This window comes from Pipistrellus kuhlii, unplaced genomic scaffold (genome assembly GCF_014108245.1).
Source record: "Pipistrellus kuhlii isolate mPipKuh1 unplaced genomic scaffold, mPipKuh1.p scaffold_m20_p_9, whole genome shotgun sequence".
Taxonomy (NCBI): domain Eukaryota; kingdom Metazoa; phylum Chordata; class Mammalia; order Chiroptera; family Vespertilionidae; genus Pipistrellus; species Pipistrellus kuhlii.
The window spans coordinates 33,423,731-33,444,071 of record NW_023425595.1 but is presented as its reverse complement, the minus strand read 5'-3'; the positions used below and the strand labels follow the sequence as shown (position 1 = coordinate 33,444,071).

Sequence of the window (20,341 nt, the reverse complement as noted above, 5' to 3'; positions counted from 1 at the left end):
TCTGATGTTGATACACTTAAAGTTGTCCCAGAGGCTTCTTACATTATCTACAACTTTCTGGATTTTCTTCTCTTCTTGCTTCTCCAGAGGAGTGTCCTTTGCCTCTTTGTATTCCAAATCTTTAACTTGATTCTTGCATTCCTCTAGTCTGCTATTGGGTCTCTGTATAATAGTTTTTATTTTAGTCAGTGTATGTTTAATTTCTCGTTGGTCCTTTTTCATATCCTCCAGGGTCTCATTAAATTTATTGGCCTTTTCTAGGAAATTCTTGAAAAACCTTATAATCATGGTTTTGAACTCTATATCTAGTCATTTGTTCTCCTTCATTTCTTTCGTTTGAGATCTATTTCCTTGTCTCCTCATTTTCGCTGCTTCCCTGAGTTAGTAGGGTGGCTTTGTGTGCTTGGTGTCCTATATGGGCCGGTGGGTCAGCCTCCCCAGTTACCTGAGGTGGACACTCTTGGCGCTCCCCTTTGTGGACTGTGTGCACAGCCTTGTTGTAGTTAAGTCTTGATTGTTGTTGGTATCAGTGGAAGGAATTGACCTCCAGGCCAATTGGATTTATCAGCTGTGTCTACACCGGGATACCTTCTGTATTGGAGACAGTCTTATAGGATCATACTTGCAAAATTGCAAAAGCATTTGTGCTCAGCTTGGATGGGGCGGAGTCTCAGGGCTGAGCCCACAGTCTTGGCTCCCCCATCAGCCCTGCCCTTGTATGCGTGCCTCAGACCTCTGCCTTCCACAGATCCCGAGTTTCTGCCTGACAGTCCAGATTCCCCCGTAAGAGCGTGGGTGCCACAGGGGCTCGCCTGGAACTGGGTTGGGTTTCTGTATAATATTTTTAATCCCAGTGCAGTCGGAACTGGGATTCAATGCAGTCAGGAGCTTCCGACTCCTTCCACTGTAGAGAGGCTATAGCAATTTCCGCAGTCAGATCTCTCTGCGTGCACTCACTTATGTGCTTGTTCCTCTAGACCACATGTGTCAAACACAAGGCCCGTGGGCCAAATCCGTCCCGCCAGGCCTTGCAATGTGGCCCGCACCGTGCTGTCATCACTGCACTCCGCTGCGTTTCCATCACAATGACAGTTTATGACTGTTCAGTAAACCATTCGGCCCGTGATTTAGGCTGGATTTTAGATTTTGGCCCCTTCTCTGATTGAGTTCGACACCCCTACTCTAGACCCTGCCCACTGCGGCTCCCGGCTCCCCCAAGTCTACAAGTCTCTGAGTCTCCATGAGCCTTTCTCTACAGTCCAGACTCTACCTGTATGAGCCTGGGTCCATGGGGTTTTGGCAGGGTCTGGGGTTCAGTGCAGTTGGGGCTTCCTTTCCCCTCCCACCACCCAGGCACTCGGCCGCCCTTTCTCTCTGCACACGCGAGTCTCCCTACCTCAGCGCTTTGCAGACTCCCTGATCCATGAGCCTTTCTCATTTTTTCTAGTTGTAGAAGTTCCTGTGGTTTTGGGTGATGTCTGTTCTGTCTTTTAGTTGTTGTTTTGAAATTTTTGTGCAAGGCGGCCATTTAGGTGTTTACCTAGGCCGCCATTTTGGTTTTCCCTCTCTTGCATGAATTTTCATGCATTGGGCCCCTAGTGTTTTTATAAGATGGCAATCATGCTCTAAAATTGTCTTCCCCCTTCCATCCTGTCTGTTATTTTCTTGATTCACTCATAATTCTGCTTATACATGTGGATAATTAATTCTCTTAGAATAGTATCCATTTTGTGAATGGAATATGTTAGTGAAACTACCTATTCAACAATTTGAGTTTTTCCAGTACTTCTATGACACTTTTATAGCTATTGTGTGTTGTTTTATTTTTGAACATACGTATGCATTTCTGTTGGGTGTGCCCTAGGAATAGAATTGGTGCATTATCATATTTGTCTGTGTTTGGCTCTGCTGATCAGTTTCCAAAGCAGATATAGTATAGTGGTATCACATTTTATTTATTTTTTATATATTTTATTTATTTTTTATAGAGAGGGATAGAGAACTAGAAACATAGATGAGAGAGAACCATTGATTAACTGCCTCCTGCACATGCCCCACTGGGGATGTGCCCGCAACTAAGGCACATGCCCCTGGGATCCGTCAGTTCTCCATCCACTGAGCCAAACCGGTTTCAGCATAATTCAGAACTTGGTAAAAATGCTGTGCTGACCAAACAAATGTGTGAGCCAGATGTGGTCCATGGGGCACCTCCAGATTAGACTGTGTTGTCTATGAGGGTTAATGTTTCTCTTCAAGAATCTAAATAGATAGCCAAAACTGGTTTGGCTCAGTGGATAGAGCGTCAGCCTGTGACGGAAGGGTCTCAGGTTCGATTCTGGTCAAGGACATGTACCTTGGTTACTGGCATATCCCCAGTAGGGGATGTGCAGGAGGCAGCTGATAGATGTTTCTCTCTCATTGATGTAATTGTTGGACAGCTGGAAGATTAAAAATTCATGCTGCAATACTGTTAGTGGAGAGATTTTGAAGTGAACTGCATTTGGAGCATCCATTTGCATCCCTCTTGCCCTGTTTAGTGGGGTGAGTGCAAAGAAGTTACCAAGATGATGGCAAATGGTAACCCTGAAGCTGTAGAGGCACAAAGAAAAGTGCCCTTAGACCCGATTTTGGGGGGTTCTTTATAACCTGGCCACATTCTCCATCCCTTTCACCATCAGACTTGCTGTGACATCAGACTGTTTTCTGCACATCATAGTGCTCTCAAGGCCAATGTGTTTCAAGGCCTTGGTGCATGCCATTTCTTCCTTCTGTTCTTTCTGTGTGGAAAGCTCTCTCTCCCTTCTGTACTTGGCAAGCTCCTACTCATCCTGCAAGGTTCACCCAGAATTTTTACTTCCTCTGCCAAAGCTTTCCCGAGTTGGATACCACTTTCTTAGAGTTGGATACCACCTCCTCAGAGGCATCATTTTCCTCTTACCTCATTAAATCACTGATGTTGATGTATCTGGGAATATGGCGGAAGTGGACACCTGAGGTTTTTGCCACCCATCTCATATCTATTTGTCCTATTTCTGGGAGCAGTGCCCTAACTTTCAGACACCACTCCATCCCTTCTCAGAGCCCTGTTGTTTTAGACCACCTTTCCCAGACCACCTGCAGCCTCAAAAGGCCTGATGCAAGATGGTTGTATTTCCTTCCCTGACAACCCGGTCTCTGGGACCATCTCACTGTAGAAGGATGCGAACGTATTGGGACAGGCTCCAACACTACAGAACTCTCAGGAAGCAGGCTCACCCATTAGCTCAGATGACAGAAACCCTGATAATAGCTACTTTCTTGAGTCCTCAAGGATAGCCACCTTCAGCTTCCTACCTTATGAGCGTGGGGCGGGAAAGCAAGATTCAGAAAGGTGGTTGTCTCAAATTGCTCAGCTCAGCTAACATGCTCTCACGAGTTCTACCTGACCTCAGAACTCGCACTTCTCACTATACCAGAGAAGGCTGAGGAGGTGCTGAGTCATGGAGGTGACCTAGAGGGACAGGGAGAACAAACAGCGCCAGAGCCAGGGCTAGACCAACACATCTTTATTAGTCTCTGCAGCAGGGCCACGGGAGCCCCTATCTACAGGGGGACTTTTGCAGGCTACTCTGGCTACTGGACAGGAATATCAGCATTTCTGTGGTGATTGGGACAGGCTGGGAGAGGAGACTGGAAGGAGACCAGATGAGGAGGCTGCTGGGCAGCCAGCAGGGAGGCACATGTGCGGGGCCTTCTGCGCTGAGACGAAGGTGGTTTATGCCCCAGAAGTGAACACTGCCATCCTCCCCAGAGTGGATGTGGAGACAACACCTAAGAGGGCGATAGCCACAGCTCTGGGCACAGGGGAGCCTCTGGGGAGTAGTCATACATTTCCTGATGGAGGATCCTAGGGCTGGAGATCCCATAAAGGTGGGAAACAAGTGCTTTCCGGACACCGAAGGATCAGGGAACCCAGTAAGCTGGTAGTGGGAAGGATGGGGCTAAATGTACAGTGTTTTGGGTTTGGGTCTGTGTTAAAAAACAAGCAGGCAATATATTCATTTATTATGAAACTTCCTCTAAAGAAACCTCACATCTCCCCCTGACTCAGCAAGCTTCTTAACCTAGAGGGGTATAATGATCTGACCCCTGCCTCCCTCCCCAGCCTAGTTAAATGTCCCTTTAATTTCTTTGACAAGCCCTGCATGCTTGCCAACAACCTTCTAGCCTGCCTTCCTCTCTCTCTGCCCTCTCACTGTCCAAGGACTGATAACTCTGCCTTGTCGAGTGTGTACAGCTGTTTTCCCCCACCAAGCCTGGAAGAACCTGACTTCTATGTCTCCAGCATTTGCAAAATTGAAGCCACATGAGTGGTTTTGTGTGTGTGTGTGTGTGTGTGTGTGTGTGTGTGTGTGTGTGCGTGTGCACACGCGCCCTGTTGTGTTTGGGGCAAATATATCCACGTGTCTATAATGGGTTTCTGGGGTGTCTGGCAGTAGAGACAAGGATTTTTCGTTAACGTTTGTGCCTCCGATGGTAGCTTCTTCCCATGTTGGGGCAGAGGGTGGAAGTAGGAGGGGGAGATCCAAGCTTCGCACGGCTAATAGGAAGAGGCCAAAGTTGGGCAGGGCTTGGGTGGAGGGGCGGGGACAAGGAGTAAACTATGCGCTGAGTCTCGCTGAGTCTCGGGGCTCAGAACCAACAGGGCGACCACATGAGCGAGCCCAGCGCCGCCCCGGTGGCCGCCCCCGCGAGCATGCCCATGGCCAGCGGGGCTCCCGAGCTGTAGCAGGGGTCCTCCCGCACCACCACGTGCGTGACGCCTCCGGGGCCTGCGGGGAGAGCCGGGGAGGTCAGACGAGGAGACAGAGTGATCTTAGCTCCCCTCCTCCAGCTGGACTCCAGCCCAACCCAAAGTAAAACGCTGAGCCCACTAATTTAACATTCTATTAATAACTCTGAAATCCCAAAGTTGGTTTTGCAACCCATTTAATGGCAGAATTAGACCTGATCTGACAGGGAGCTGGTTTTTAATCATACTTAGTATGAATATTCATTTTTTAAAATTATTATTATTTTTGCAATAGCAATAGCGTGGTTGATTTTGGCCTTACGGTGGGAAGGAAGTGCGGCCCGCCCCCTCGGCTTCCAGGCCTTGGGTCCGCTGTGGATGTGGGCTAGGATGGAAAGGCGAGGACACCCCCATCTCTAAGAACCTCCAGACCACACCGGGAGCCGGGGCCACAGCCATTCCCGCACTAGCCACCAGGGGTCGGGACCAGCTCAGGAACGGGTGTGAGCGGCCTGAGACAAAGGCAGCCGGGAGACGGGAGTCAGCCCTGGGATGGGAAGGAGCTCCGATCCCAGTGCTATTCTGAGTTTTGGGATGGGGAAGGCCTGGTGGAGGGTTCTGCCTGAGAAAATCCTTGGTCACCAAAAGGGTGGGGCCTGACCCTGGATCGAGGCAGGAAGCTGGCGGGCCAGCTACTTACCTGGGTAGGGCTGTCCGTAGGGCGGTCCGTAGTAGCTTCGAACGTAAGTGGCGTCGTGCGCATTGGGCGGCACCACCTCGTAGTAGTCCTGGTACGGGCTGTAGACGCGCACCTGGGGAGCCCTGCCAGGTTAGCTGCCTGCGAATTCCCTGGCCCCGGTTTGGTCCCTTACCCACCCAGCTCAAGCCCCTCTGGACCCACGGAGCTGCCTCCCCAAGTTTAGAAGTGGGTCCCCAGGGTCCTTGTATTCTAAAGCTCAGCCTCTATATCCAGCTCCCAGTGAGGCCATTTTCTGTCCTGGCCTCCCACCTAGCATTCCCCACCCCCCTTCCCCCATCAAGAATTCTCCATGGTGCCAAGCTGGTATGGCTTAGTGGATTGAGGATCACCTCATGCACCAAGATTCCTGGTCAGGGCAAGTGCCCAGGTTTCGGGCGAGATCCCCAGTAGGGGGTATCAGGAGGCAGCAGATTGATAGTTCTCTCTCATCGATGTATCCATCTCTCTCCCTTAAAAAAAATCAATTAAAACATATTTAAAAAGCATGTTCAAAATAATTCTCCATGGCTTCCAACTTCCTTCATAGATAGTCTAATATTTGCTAGCAGCTCTCTAATGATTCCATTTAGAGAAACCCAATGAATTTCTCTACTCTCCTAGTCACGGAGAGGGAGACCAGGCCACGCCCCAGGCCCAGGAAATAAAAGAGGGTTGAGAGGAAGGGATGGGGTTGATCCAGTAGGGAAAGGAAGTAATTAAAGTATTATTGAGCATCCACCATGTACCAGGCCTTCACATTGTTACTTCCTCTGTTCCTTACCACAGTCCTTATCATCTCCACATTACCACAGAGCTAGGCATGGAGGCTCAGAAAACGGCCAGTGTTCTCCGGGAGGAATGCTCTCCCTGCCCCCTTCGCTCTCCATTAGATTTTTACTAACCCCTCCAAGCCTAACTCAAAAGTCACCCACTCCAGGAAGCCCTTCTCTGTGAGCTATGCTTGTGCCTCTTATCCTCTGGGCCTTTCCGGCTTGCTACCCGTAGGCAAGGAATCTGATTTGTGTCACCAGCAGGGTCTAGTGAATGCTAAGAATAAATATATGCTAATTAAATGGTAGCTCCTAGTCCAAGCCCCTCATTTTACCTACAGAGAGCAGACCTGGGGAGGGGGCAGAATCCCCTTCTCTCCTGACTCCTCCTCGGCCACCCTTCCACCCTCGTCTATCTCTTTCTAACTGGGCTTCACATCTGAATGGTCCAACTCCCCTTTGAAGTCCAGGTGTCTTAAACTCCACGCATCTCAAAGTGATTTCATCATTCTTCCGTCCCCCCAAACTGCCTTCTGTAAATTCTTTTCTCTAAATGCCACCACTGTGCTCTCAAACCAAGACATCATGTTGGCACCTTTATCTCCACACACTTATCTTCCACACCATATCAGCCAACAGGTCACATGACTTTTATCTTCTAACTATGCTCTTCTGTCCATCCTTTTGGCCAGTGCCAAGAGAATAAGCCATTAGTTTTGGCAACTTGGAAGCTGTGGGTGACCGTGAAAAAAAAATACCTTTCAGAGGAGTGATTAGGAAAAGAAGCCAGACTATAGGGAGTTGAAGAATGATTGAGAGGTGAGGGGTGGAACCAACATACCATGACATCTCTTTCGGGAAGTTTAGCTGTAACCCTGGCCAGTGTTTCTCAGTGGTTAGAATGTTGGCCCGGGCATCAAAGGGTCTTGGTTTTGATTCATGGTCAAGGGCATATACCTGGGTTGTAGGTTCTATTTCCGACTGTGTCAGGGTAGGTGCAGAAGGGAACCAATTGATGATTCTCTCTCACAGGGATGTTTTTATCTCCTTCTTTCTCTCTCTCCCTCCCTCCTCCCTTCCAATCTGTAAATATCAATGAATGAAAAAAAAAAAATCCTTGGGTAAGGATTAACAAAAAATAAAATATAGACTTCAAGGAGGTTAAAAAAAACACAAGCTTAGCTGTAAAGGGAAGTTCTCAAATGCCACTTCCCAATGATGGGGAGCTTGCCTTCCTCACCTTTTTTAAAAATTTTTATTCAACTACCTAACTTGTCCTTTCAGAGTCAACTCAAGTATTACCCTCCCTGAACCTCAGGTCCTGGTGGGCTCCCATCTGGGCACTAGTTGGCCTTAGAGTTTCCTCATCACAGCAAAGCACAGTCACTCGGTAGTGTCATTGCTTGTATCTCTGTGAGTGTGAATCTCTCATCAGACTTGAGGACGCCCTATCACCACCACCAAAGGCAGGGCCGGGGTCTAACCAGGCCTGATTGGAACATGGTAGGTTAATATCAAATACAGGGTCAGACTGGAACTAAGGTCATCCAACTCAGTCCAGTTTCAAGTTAGGCACAATGACCAGACCCAGGGCAACGCAGGAGGCTCAGACAAAAAAAAAAAAAAGCTCAGTCTCAAGTGACTTCCCTCACTGTGCTCCTCCTCCGAGGGTGACCCAATAGGGATTTCTGGTGAGGGTGGCCAGGATTTGAGCTCCAAGCCTAGAAGGGCTAGAGAGATCTAAGCACTCAGGTCCTGAATTTTACTGGTAGGGAAGTTGAGGTCCAGAGTGTACGCCTTTGCAGCTGCACAGGGAGCCAGTGGCCCTGCCGGGCCCTGGAGAGAATGGAAAACACCACTTCATGTCCCTGTGGGCCACCTGTTTCTACCCTCCAGGCCTGGGAGGCTCAGAGGTAAAGTCATGTGGGTCACCTAGCAACAGGGCAGGAGGGTCCCCCGAGACCTCATGGACAGAAGAACCAAAGGACCTGATTTCTGGTCCTCTCCCTCTCTGCAGGCCTAGACCCTCATATGCAAACAGATCCCTTCCCTCAGAACAACTGCTGTGTACTTATTATAAGATTTTAAATGACTGCACAGCCTTTTCTTAAAATCCTCATCCAAGGATATTTTTTCCATTAACTTGTTTTAATTAAATTTTTTTAGAAAGATGGGAAGGATTGGGGGGGGGGGGCGCGGAGAGAGAGAGAAGTATCAATGTGAGACGACAGTTGGTTGCCTCCTGCATGCCCCTGGCGGGGCCAGAACAAACCTGCAACCACATACTTGCCCTTGACCGGGAGTTGATCTCAAGACCCTTTGGTCCATGGACTGACACTCTACCACTGAGCAACACTGGCCAGGGTGGTTTACAATCTTTTAAATCCTATTTTTTGGAATCCCCACTTGTATACAAACTTGAGTCGTAGTTTGGGCATGGCGGATGCCTCAGAATACTGAGCTGGAAGTCCCGCCCTGCTACTAATGAATTAAGGGACCCTGGTCAAGTTATGACCTCTCAGAGCTTCAATTTTCTCATCTGTAAACAGGGACAATCCTACACTGCCCACTGCTGAGCCACCGTGAGAATCCAGTAGAGTCACGTCTAAGCAACTGGCTGGCCCTAGTACTTCTGGGCTCAGTGGTTCCTGCAAATTAGAATCACCAAGAGAAATTTTTAAACCAGATTCCCAAAAGCCACACCTGTGGTATTAGAGAATCCAGAGGTAAGATCTGAACATTTCTGGGTTGTTTTTTTAAGTCCTTGAGCGATTCTAATGTATAGCCACCTTGATCACCACTGTGCTAGGAAAGGGGCTCACAGTTGACTGTAAGACAACAGGTACTCTATGGCAGGTCCCCGCGGGGCCCTGGCTGAGCACTGGAGAGAGAGGATTCATCCCTAAATCCTGCATTCCAGAAGCACTGGGGGTGTGCAGGGAGACGGACAGGGACTAAATTATAATGTGCCATAATAGGTTTTCCACTTCTTCCTTCTTCCCTTCATTCATTCACTTGTTTGCTCATTCAGTCCACCTTGCCTTGGGGCCTACTTGTGCCTGACCTTGTGCACCAGGAATAAGGAGGGTCAAAACAGACTGTCTCTCCATCACTCAGTAGCCATTGGCCCGCTGTACACCCAGCACTGTGCCAGGCTCCATGGGCAGAGCTGATCAGACCTGGTCCTTGCCTTGGAGGATGTCCCAGGCCTCATGAGAGAACAAAGAGAAGTAAACAGAATGGAAACCAGGCAGCATGAAGCCAGAACTGAGCATCAGTGCAGTGGGGTGTGGGAGGAGTGACGAGGTCCGGGAGTCCTGCCTGAGGAGGGGGCAGCCTTCCAAAGTGGGGCTTAGGCGATAACCTAAACGTCCGTCTGTCAAGTGAAGATGGAAACGAAGGGTTTTCACAGCAGAGAGAGCACGTGCGAAGGCTGGGAGGAAGGGATCGGTCTGGAGCAGCGAGGACAGAGGGTAGAGCGAAGCAGTTGGGGGACACGGGGGATGAGGGGCCTGTGTAGGCAAGACTGGCTCAGGCCAGATCCCGAGGCCCTGAAAGCAGGGTCGTGGCTGGTGTCCGACGGATGACGGGAGCCAGGGAATGTGTGTGAGCCGGGAAGGGATGTGACCAGGCCCCGTTCGGGAGGCACATCCTGGCGGCCAGGATGGAGGCAAGAAGGGCTAAGTCAGCACTTACCCAGATTCGCCTCTCAACCTTACAGGGGCTCCACGAGCTGGTCACACACCTGACCTTGGGGCAAACCCGGCGGCTTCTGGGAGGGACGGCGGCTCCAGCTGGGGCCTGCTCAGGCCGCAGAAACCCAGGAGGGGGAGGAAGCGAGTTGTCAGAGGCTCCACATCTGGAGAGACTCACAGCTCTTAATAGGCACTACCGAGCCCTCTTCCAGCCGGGCAGGGGCTGGGGGTGGCCGCCTCCTCCTCACCCATGGTAAAGGGGGAGGTGATTTTAGAGAAGAAGGATCAGCAGCATCTCCAGAGTCAGCCCACCTTCACGTGTGTCGGGCTGCTGAGGTTCCTGTCTCCAGGGAGGACCAAACAGCTGTGATCTGCCCTTCCAGCCACCTGCCCCCTTCACTGCTCCCCCCCCCCCCCCCCCGCCTTGCCCCTGGCCCTGTATTCCCTAGCTCCTCCTCAAGCCTCCACCCAGAGCAGGGTATACACCTGCAGGATGTGAAGTGATAAAGTGCAGGCCACTCCTGCACAGGTACAAGACAGAGAAGCCCCCCTCCCCCACACACACACAGACAGAATTGAACACTCAGAGACAGGCGGACACTGGTACAAAGACAGAGAGACAAACACAACCCCCTGGAGAAGCTCTGGGGCCCGAGGGATGTGTGTGTGCAGAGCAGTGGGGGGTGGAGCGGAGGGCCAGGGCAGAGGTGTGGTGAGCAGAGCACCAGGAAGGTAGACAGGAGGAGAAGGGACAAGACGGCTTCATAGAGTCACAGAGTGCAGAACGGTCAGCTCTCACCTCCTTCCTTCCATCTCTCAGTGGGACTGATTTGCCCTGTATAAGGGGGACTTGGGGCTCAGAGCCAGTTTAGTCCGACCTGGGTCCCTCCACCTCCATCCTCCTGACCCCTGCCCAGCCTCCTCTCGCCTAGCTTCCTCTCATCCAGCCTTCACCCAGAAGCGTGAGTCCGCTCCCCAGTTTGACCACAGCCCTTCCTGCTGAGTGACCTTGACTGCTCCCCACAGCCCTGGGGCAAAGTTCAGTTCCTTTAACTGGACCTCAAGGCCCTTGGTGACATAGCTCCTCAGAGGTCACCTTTCCCATTTCTTTCCCTCCGCATATTACCCTCCAGCCAGGCCAGACTCCTGGCCCGGATTCACACACGCACATGTCACCTCCCTGCCTCTGCTCCTGCAACTTCCCTCAGAATCTCACACCGACCTAGGTTCCAATACAGGCTTTTTCACTGACTATACATGATGAGACTTTGGACAGATCACTCCCTCTGAACTTCAGCTTCCCTATCTGTAAAATGGGGCTGAAAACATCAACCCCGACCAGAGTTGTTGGAAGTTTAAATGGTGTAACCCATGTCAGGTGCTCATGGGCTTGCCCGACTCTCAGAAGATAGATGCCTGAGGGGGGTTCTTTGTTTTGTGATTTTATTAAGGTCTTTTATAACTCTATCAGGGGTTTCTAAATGCATCCCAGCTTTCCCTGCTACTTCCCAGGGACTTCCTCTCAAGGTGAGTAGGACTCCACTGCACCAGAGAGAAGGAGCAAGCATGGAACCTGGAGACAGGCAGGAGGGGGTCCAGGAGAACTGGGCTGTGCTAGGGCCGTTGGACAGCTCCTCAAACCCACCCCGCATTAAGTCCTGTTGGCTCTCCCTCGTAAACGTGCCTGGTCCTCATCAACTTGTCTCCGCCAGCAAGGCCTTAGTCCAGTCCCCCAGCCAGTCACCGGGACACGGTCCCAGCCTTCTAACTGGTCTCCAGGATCCACTTTTACCCTCTACAATCCGTTTCCTACCTACCAGCCAGACTATCCTTTTAAAAATACAGATCCCGCCTGACCTGATCGTGCGGTCCCTCTGCTTAAAAACTTCCAATGACTTCCAGATGCTCTCGGGAGAAACTGACATCCTTAACCCAGCCCGTAACGCCCTGCCAACCCCCCTTCCCCACTGCCCTCTCCCTCCCTGAGCTCCGGCCACAGCCTTCTTTCTGTTCTTCAACTTGCCAAAGTCTTAATCCCTTTAGGGCCTTTGCACATGCAGTTCCCTCTTCCTGGAAAGCTGTTCCATTCACCGCACCCCACCCCTTCCACCCAGTCTATTGTTTATACTTCAGGTCTCAGTGTAAGCCTTGTCTGGACTCCCACATGGATCGGGCCACCAGGGTGGTCACAAACTGAGTGTACACTGCGTGTCTCCCTCAGAGCAGTTGCCACCATTGCAGTGGAACAAACAACCGTATAATTAGCTGCTTCACTCCTGGCTTCCCAGAAGACTGAGTCCAGGAGGGCAGGGCTCACCTCTCCTGAGCTCCCCTCTGATCCCTGGCCCTGGCACAGTGCCTGGCATGTAGTAGAAAGTCAGTCAATGTTTGCTGTGCACGTGAATGAAACTCAGCCATCGTTTGCAGAGGGAACAAAAATCCCTGCCTCACAGGACTGTTGTGAGGAGCAGCTGCGATTGCATCTGTACCACACCTGGCACATGATAGCTGCTCAATAAGACAGTTCCTTCCCCCCAGCTCACATGCCATCCCCTTCTCGGAGGTCTCTCCCCCTCCTCTGAGCACCAGTGGACCGTCTTCTGTTTTTTCCTGCTAGAGACTCAGGGCATCTGAGTCTGCACAAGTCAATTCACTCACATACAGTGGCACCTCAGTTCTCAAACGTAATTCATTCCGGAAGGCTATTGGAGAAAGCCATTTGTTCGCAAACCAAAGCATTTTTTCCCATTACAAATAATGTAAATTGAATTAATTTGTTCCAGACGCTCAGATGATTCCCTGTTTTAACCTTTCTTATATACAGTTCATGTCTAAGGTACTGTTTAACCTATAAACAAACACCTCTTTTCTTACATTGACTGAACCACCCCTCCTCGCCTTCAGTGAACCCTCAGCCCTTTTCCAGGGGAGTCTTTCAGGAAGTCAGCATGGGATCTTCCCCTTTTCACACGGTGCTGCCTCCAAAGTGCTGTCACTGGCTAGCTGCTTTTTGTTTATCCAAATCAACAATCTTTCTACTAGGAACTCTTCAATGGCCTGTGATCACTGTTTCTTTCACACCCTTAGCAACATTAGCGCTCTTGATGGCCTCTTTCTGTTTTAAAATTGTGCTAGTTGTCCATTTTGCCAGAAAAAAAAAAAATATTCACAGCACAATTTCCTGAGATGTTAACAATGCCGGGTTTAGCAGTAGGCTAGAATTCTCTCCTGTTTGTGGCCTGAGAGATGCTTTTTGTCATGCTGATGTACCAGCATGAAAGGGTTGTCAGGACCAGAACTGAAGTTTTATGCTAGGACCAAGACATTTTTTCCCCCATGAACCAAACTGTTCCAGATGGGAGTGGTTCGAGAACCCAGGTTTGACTGTATATGGGAACTGAGAACTCCTGGCAGGCGGAGACCGAGTCTGAATCACCCATGATTCCATGGCAGGCGGGGTGGGGAGGAGAGGAGGAGGGGAGGGGGGCTCACCGGGGTGGAATTCGCCTCCAGCAGCGCAGTCTTCCAAGCTCTGCAAAGCAAACCCACCACACGATGAGGGAGGGTTGGAAGAAGGGGGTGAGCCCCTGCATTTTAGATTTAATTCCCCCACCCAGACACTTGCCCCAGCTTTTGGGGGAGGGTAAGACCTTTTGAATACACAAAGCTGACCCCCTCCCCTGCTCCAGTCACATGGACAGAGCTCTCAGTTGAGCTGGAACCTCGAAATTCATTCGTAGTCCATAGTTTTTACCCTTTAAGGTCAGTTTCCCCATGCAGACAACAGACAACGGGGCCGGGGGTCTCTCCGGGGCCTTTAAATTCTGACAGGCCTAGGCTGGTTCTCCAGCTGCAGTATCTCCCCAGCTACATCCAAAACCTACAAACAGTTCCCCAACACTCTGACCCCAGAGCCCTGGAAAGGGCCCGTGGACACGGGACAATTGGGCTTTTGTTGGTTGCCATGGCACCTGTCGGGTGGACAAGGCAGCTCTGTGCTTTGTCTACCCAGAGCTCAGCTTCCCCCACTCCCACACACCCCGTCTCATTCACTCTCCCACAATGCAAAGGCCCACTGACCCTCTGCCAAAGGGTAGGAAGGCAAGGAATGTGAGTGAGCGGCCGGCGCCTGAAGACACACCCGGTCTCACAGTGTGGACCTGAGTCTGGCATTGGGGCGCCCCCCGGATCTGGCAGGCTGCCTCTGTGAGGCAGGTCAGGGTCCACTCCTCAGATCCGTCTCCAACCAGAAGGAGGGTCCTTGGAGGATGTCACAGGGCTCTGTTCCTTTGTGTCACCCTAAGTGAGGGCTCACCTCAGAGCCTGCTCAAGACCTGACTCTGAATGATCAGGTGTGCACGCTCCTCCCCCAACAGCCCAACGGGGTACCTTACCAGTCACCATGAGCCACCAAACCCACCCCTCCAGCCTCCACCGACCTGTCTCTCTGTCCCCTCCCCCTAACGCCAGGGAACCAGGAGGCCCGAGGAGGAGCAGGCATCGGATCACACGCCTGGGGATGCCCTCCCAGCCTCTCCTGGGAGCCACTCACACGGCGTCATCCTGGGTGTCCGCGCACAGGTGCAGGCGGGAGCCTTCCCGGAGACTCACGGTCAGCAGCCCGTCGCGGCTCCGGCCCTCCGGGGGCTGCACATCTGAAGGCAGACACACAGAGAGGGGTCTCCGGGGGAACCGGGCCCCTCCGATGCGGGTGTCCGCGGACAGACGCGGGAGGGCTGCACCCACAGGCAGAGTGCCAGACAGGAAGGGGCGTCTCACCGTGGCACTCCTGGCCCATCTTTATGCTGCGGACATTGAAGCGGATAAGCACGCGGTCCTCCTCGTCCTGCGCGGTCTCGTCGTGGTAGTAGCCCAGGGTCCCATCCAGCCACAGGGCGAACCAGTTCCGCTTCCAGCGGCGAAGGATAGAGCCTGTGAGACAGTCCAGACCCGCCAGGCAGGCTGACCGCAGGGCCTGCTGGGGGCCTGAGCCCTGGCCCCAGGCCCTCCGAGTTGCAGCCACCCTTGCCTATCTACCCCCTGGAGTGACGACAGGCCTTCTTTCTGCCTCGCTCACCCCTCGCCTCCCATTAGGCCTAACTCCTAGCAGGGGCTCCGTAAACATTATAAATGGCAAATGAGTTTTCCGATTCCCCCCGTGAGGGCTTCCAAAGCTAATCCCCCAAGTCTCTTTAAAGGCAAAGACCTCTCCCTACCCCAAGCCTCTCAGTTCTTATCTCTGACTTGTGTGATGGTCATTCACGTAGTGTCTGCCTCTTCCATCAGATGGGGGGTGGGAGGGGCGCGGCAGGGTCCACAGCTGGACCTGACTCAGTGTTTGCTGAACCAAAGGAACTGAGACTAGGTCATGGAGCGGATTAGGGGGCTCCTAGCCCGGAAGTGCTCTTGCTAAGATCATGACCCTGATCAGAGCGTGGGTCTGGAAGCTGAGCCCGAGCTTCAGACATTTTGTGATCGTAAATCTTAACAGAAAGGGCAGAGACATCCGAGAGCTTCTTAGAGCCTTACGGGCTCTGAGGCACAGGGGCCTTTTTCATTTTGCTCTGAGCCTTGTTATGGGGCCAGCCGTGGGCTGGGGTGGTGTGGACACACAGAGGATCAAAGCTAGTCCCCGCCCTTGAAGGACTCAGGCTGGGGCCTGGTGGGGTGGAGGGTGGGGGGAGGTGACACCCACAGGTAAAGACAGTTACAGGGCGATCGATGCTGTAACTGGAGTGTGGATAAGGCATTGGGGATCAGAGAAGCGAGCCCCCGGCCCAGTCTGGTGCTACAGCGGGGGCTGGGATGGGGTTAGAGGAAAAGGCAGAGAAGGCTCCCCACAGAAGGGGACATCTGGGCGGGTCTTGAAGAATAAGTAGAAGTTTACCAGGCAGTCAGGAACAGGAAGGACATTCCAGGCACAGGGAAAAGCACGGACAAAGGTGGGGAGGATAAAAAGGGCCTGGTTTGCCCGGCCATGTGGCTCAGGTGGTTGAGTGTCATCCCGAGGGTCACCAGTTCAATTCCCGGGCTTTCGGTTCCATCCAGGTTGGAATGTGTACGGGAGGCAACTGATGGATGTTTTTCACTTCAGTGTCTGTGTCTGTCTCTGCTCTGCTTCTCCCCCGCCCCCAATCAATAAAAAACACTAATATATATATATATATATATATATATATATATATATATATATATATACACACACTCCTGGTTTCTTGGGAGAAGGGTTCACTGTGGCAGGTCTAATAAGCCACTTTTCTCACTCCTTCCCCTGCAGCAGGAGAAGCACAGGCTTGGCCCCGGGTCACTCACTCTGTCTCCACAGCCAGCCGCCCCTCACCAGGGCCATTTCTTCGAAAGGACTTCCCAGGATGGAGTCAGGCGGGACCTGTCAGAGGAGCCACAAGACACACAGGCCTCGACAGCAGTTCCAGAGCAGCCCTGGGGAGAGAAGCCCCCAGCCCCGTCCTCCCCGGGGGAACGTTTGAAGGAGTGTAAGTAAACAAACAAGGCGAGCCTGCCTCTCTCCTCCCCGCTCTCTGCTCCAGGCAGAGAATGGCAGCACTGTGCGGTGGGTCAGCGGGGCAGCCACCACTGTGCTGGGGCGGGGGAGGGGTCAGGAGTCTGGATTCCAATCTCAGTTCCATAACCTTGGCCAGGTCCCTTGTTCCCGGCCCTTTTTTTCCTGGACCCGTAGAGGTGTGACGTGAGGCGGGTAGAGGTTGGAGTGAGTAACTCATCAAATGTTCCGAAAACCCTGGGCTTCTGAAAGGCTGGCAGCACAGAATATTAGAATCACAGCAATAAGCGAGGCTTTTCTTGAACACCAACTGATCCGTTGGTAAAGTGCATAAGAGAATGGTTCCGCGGCAGCCGACTGGCTGAGCGCCTTGCCAGGTACACGTCTCAGTGCTTTTGCCTATCAGCTTACTGAAGTCTCACCACAAACCTGTCACACCCCGGACCCTGGGGCTGGGAGAGGCCCAGCCATTTGTGCAGATCCACCGGACGAGCAAGTAGGGGAGCCAGGCCTCACACCCGGCAGTCCTGGAGTCTCACCTCTATGCCAGCAGGAGCTTTTAAAACTCCAGATGCCCAGGTCAGACTCAATGAAAAACTAAAAAACCGGGTGGGAAGCAAATACGGAAAGTCTTGAAAGGTCCCTAGCTGATTCAACATGCAGTGAAGTTTGGGAACCACTGCACCTACCTTCCCTTGTCCCAACTCTAACTTTTAGACGGGTAGGCTATTTACTCCTATTTTGCAGACACACAAACCGAGAGGTAGGTACACTGCCTTGTCCACGTACGTGATGGAACTTGGATTGGAATCTTGGTGTACTCTATTCCTAAAGGGCAACTTACCTGCGATCAGGTGCCTCCGCCCCTCCCCCACTTGCTGCGTAGCAAGGCCTGGCACACCTGGGCTGGGAGGCCTTGCCCTGTCCCTGCTTCTCCTGCCGCTCCCTCCCCTCCCCAAGCCCTGACACAGGTAAGACAAGAGGGCCAGGTGCAAGCCAGCTCCCTCTCCAGCCTCCCCGGGATGCACCCACCTGTCTACACCTGTTGCAAGATGCTGCTGCCAACACAGCCGCTCCTGGATGCTGCTGCCACCCAACCCGCTGCGCCTGCGCTCTGTGCGCCCCGGAGCGCCTGGGGCATTTCACTCCCCAGACCGCGCCCCGGCCCGGGGCTCGCCGCCGTGAGCCCCGCCCCAGGCCCCGCCCACCTTGGGAGGGGGCGTGGCGTGGAGCGCTGGGCTGGCCCGAGGCCTCTGGGACTTGTAGTCCGCAGCTCTGGACCCAGCAGCTCTGGACCCAGCTGGGCTGGCCACCGCCCCTGGTCTGACCCCGCGCACAGGTGAGAGGCCGCACCTGCGATTTTGTTTTGCTGTTTGTTCACTTATTTATCATGAAATACCTTTTTCTGCCGAAACCGGTTTGGCTCAGTGGATAGAGCGTCGGCCTGCGGACTGAAAGGCCCCGGGTTCGATTCCGGTCAAGAGCATGTATGCTGGTTGCGGGGACATCCCCGGTAGGGGGTGTGCAAGAGGCAGCTGATCAATGTTTCTCTCTCATCGATGTTTCTAACTCTCTATCCCTCTTTCTTCCTCTCTGTAAAAAATCAATAAAAAAATATTTTAAAAATATTAAAAAAATTAAATGCTAAAAAAGAAGAAATACCTTTTTCTAACTTTTTTGAACTCGTTTCCTAGAGAAAAAGAAAAAAAGTAAAGCTGCAAGGAGAAGCCAGGCTCCTTGCTTTACCAGGTTTTCTCAATATTCAGTTTGTACTTGGCACTACATGCGGACTCAGAGAAGCATCCACAAGGCCCTTCTCTTTCCTGCCCCAGCTTCCAGTCTGGCTGGGGAGACAACGTGAACACACAATTACGGCGCGATTTAACGATGGGGAAGAAGAGCCTCAGACTTTGCCCAGAGGAGGCCGGAAAGGGCTTTGGAGGAGGAGGAGGAGACCTAGGAGACTCACAGGCACGCGAACCAAGGAGTTTAAAAGAGTATATAGCACCCCTGGGTGGCTCAGTTGGAGGAGCTTTCTCCTGTGCACGGAAAGGTTACTGGTTCGATTTCCCGTTAAGGCACATACCTGGGTTGAGGGTTCGATGCCCAGTTGGGGCATATAATGAAGGCAACCGATAGATCTCTCTCTCTCTCTCTCTCTCTCTCTCTCTCTCTCTCTCTCTCTCTCTCTCTCTCTCTCTCTCTTTCTCTCTCTAAGCATGTCCTTAGGCGAGGATTAAAAAAAAGAAGAAAAAAAAGGGTCCAGAATTTAGCTGCATTTGGAAAATAGAATGCAGGGATGGGGAGAGGTCGCTGACGAAGCTGCAGGGGTTGACAGGATATAACATGAAGGCATTGGGTGACAGGCTCAGGGGCTTGGGATGTTATGACACAGTGACTGGAGCTTGAGGTTGGGGGTTTCAAGATGAGGAGGGATGAGGGAGGGTTTGTGGAGGGGAAAAGCATGGGCTGAAGGGGCCCCAACTGGGGAAAGAAGACTGTTTCTGTATCTACCACCTCAGACTGCCCTTCCAGGATCATTTCCTCCACTAGCTCAGCCACAAACCCCCACCTGCAAGCAAAAAAGCTAAGATGCCATTCAGAGGACAAGACCTGTCAGGGCCTGGAAGGCTCCTGATCTGACCCCCTGCCAGTGGGCCCTTGCTCCTGTCCCAGGGCCCTCTTACCGGCGCTGCAGGACTCATGTTCCTCGGGGCCAGAGCAGCATTTCCCAGGAGGTTCCCGCGGGGGGCACTTCCCTGAGCGCCTTAGAGATAAGGGGATCAGGAGGGTGCTACCAAGTGGGAGCCAGAAAGGGGGGAGAAGGGAGCCAAGGAATGGGGACACACAGATCCTAAAGAAAGTCATCTCTCTTCAGTCCCTTCCCCAACCTCCCAGACTGATCTGGGCCTCCGACCTTCATTTCTCTGGATAACAAACTGGTCCTCCGTGACTCGGAGCGGTCTTGGCCCAGCACCCCCACAGTTTCCCCGGGAGGAAGGGAGTGGGGCCGGTTCTCCCGCCTCGGTCTGTGGCGGGGCTGCTTTTTCTTTCTCCAGCTGGGTAGGACTGTGCCATCACCCCAGTCTTGGTTGCACAGCCTGGCCCTTTAAGCTTCCTTCCCTCACTCCTGGGTTTCTATAATCCTGACCTCAAGCTACCCAGGCGCTTGCTTAGGCCCTGCGTGCGGTGCCTGCCTTGCTGGAGGATTCGCCATGGCCAATCCTATTAGCCCCTGAGCTCATCCCCTCCGTGCAGCCCCAGTTACACTCCCTCACCCCCAAACCACGTTGTTCTCTACCTGGTGCCTTTCTGTCCCTGGAATGTCCAACTTCTCCAAGCTAAAATGTCTGCCCCCATAGCAGAAGGACAGAAGGATAGAAGAAAGGAACAGAAGGGAGTAGGGATCCAGACCCCCACTTCAGCTACCCTCCCTGAGGGGGTGACGGGGGGAACCGTGCAGACAACTCTGGATTACATTCTCTGGGTTTAGCAAGCAGATGAGAAGGAAAGGCTCTACAGCAGCAGAGTGGAATTCAAAGGGAAGACTCCCCCATCCTGCTCCCAAAGAGGGGGTTCTCTGACAGAACAAGTGGAGAGAGGGTGCTTTGCAAACTAAAATTACAGATGCTGCTGCAGAATCGAAATGCAGCTGGACCTGGCATTTGTCTCTAAAATGCTGGTCAATGACCTTCTTTGAGATGCTAATAAAAGGTGTAGACTCTGTCCAGAAAAAAAAAAAAAATGCACACAGGTCACATTTTGCATGTAATTCCCGAGAGTTCATAGACTCTTAAAGCCCGATGATTACTGCTGAGATTGTTTTTAATTTCCAAAGCCGTATAG

At 52.2% G+C, this 20,341-nt stretch overlaps 1 protein-coding gene across 3 annotated transcripts; it reads right to left on the bottom strand.

The window, feature by feature from the left end:
- Nucleotides 1-3,534: 3,534 nt before the first annotated feature.
- Nucleotides 3,535-19,239, bottom strand: PLEKHB1 (pleckstrin homology domain containing B1). Of its 3 annotated transcripts, none has more exons than XM_036426297.2 (8): nt 19,183-19,239; nt 16,288-16,363; nt 14,755-14,907; nt 14,528-14,630; nt 13,468-13,507; nt 9,977-10,081; nt 5,472-5,583; nt 3,535-4,811 (listed from the first exon to the last, which is right to left on the bottom strand). In XM_036426297.2, exons 1-8 carry the CDS (start codon nt 19,198-19,200, stop codon nt 4,672-4,674), a joined length of 747 nt encoding a protein of 248 aa, XP_036282190.1. In that variant the 5' UTR covers nt 19,201-19,239; the 3' UTR covers nt 3,535-4,671. The 3 variants fall into 3 exon arrangements, with proteins under 3 accessions (XP_036282190.1, XP_036282192.1, XP_036282191.1); XM_036426299.2 differs by lacking the exon at nt 19,183-19,239 and adding an exon at nt 17,528-17,675; XM_036426298.2 differs by lacking the exon at nt 9,977-10,081.
- Between the last annotated feature and the right edge of the window lie 1,102 nt (nt 19,240-20,341).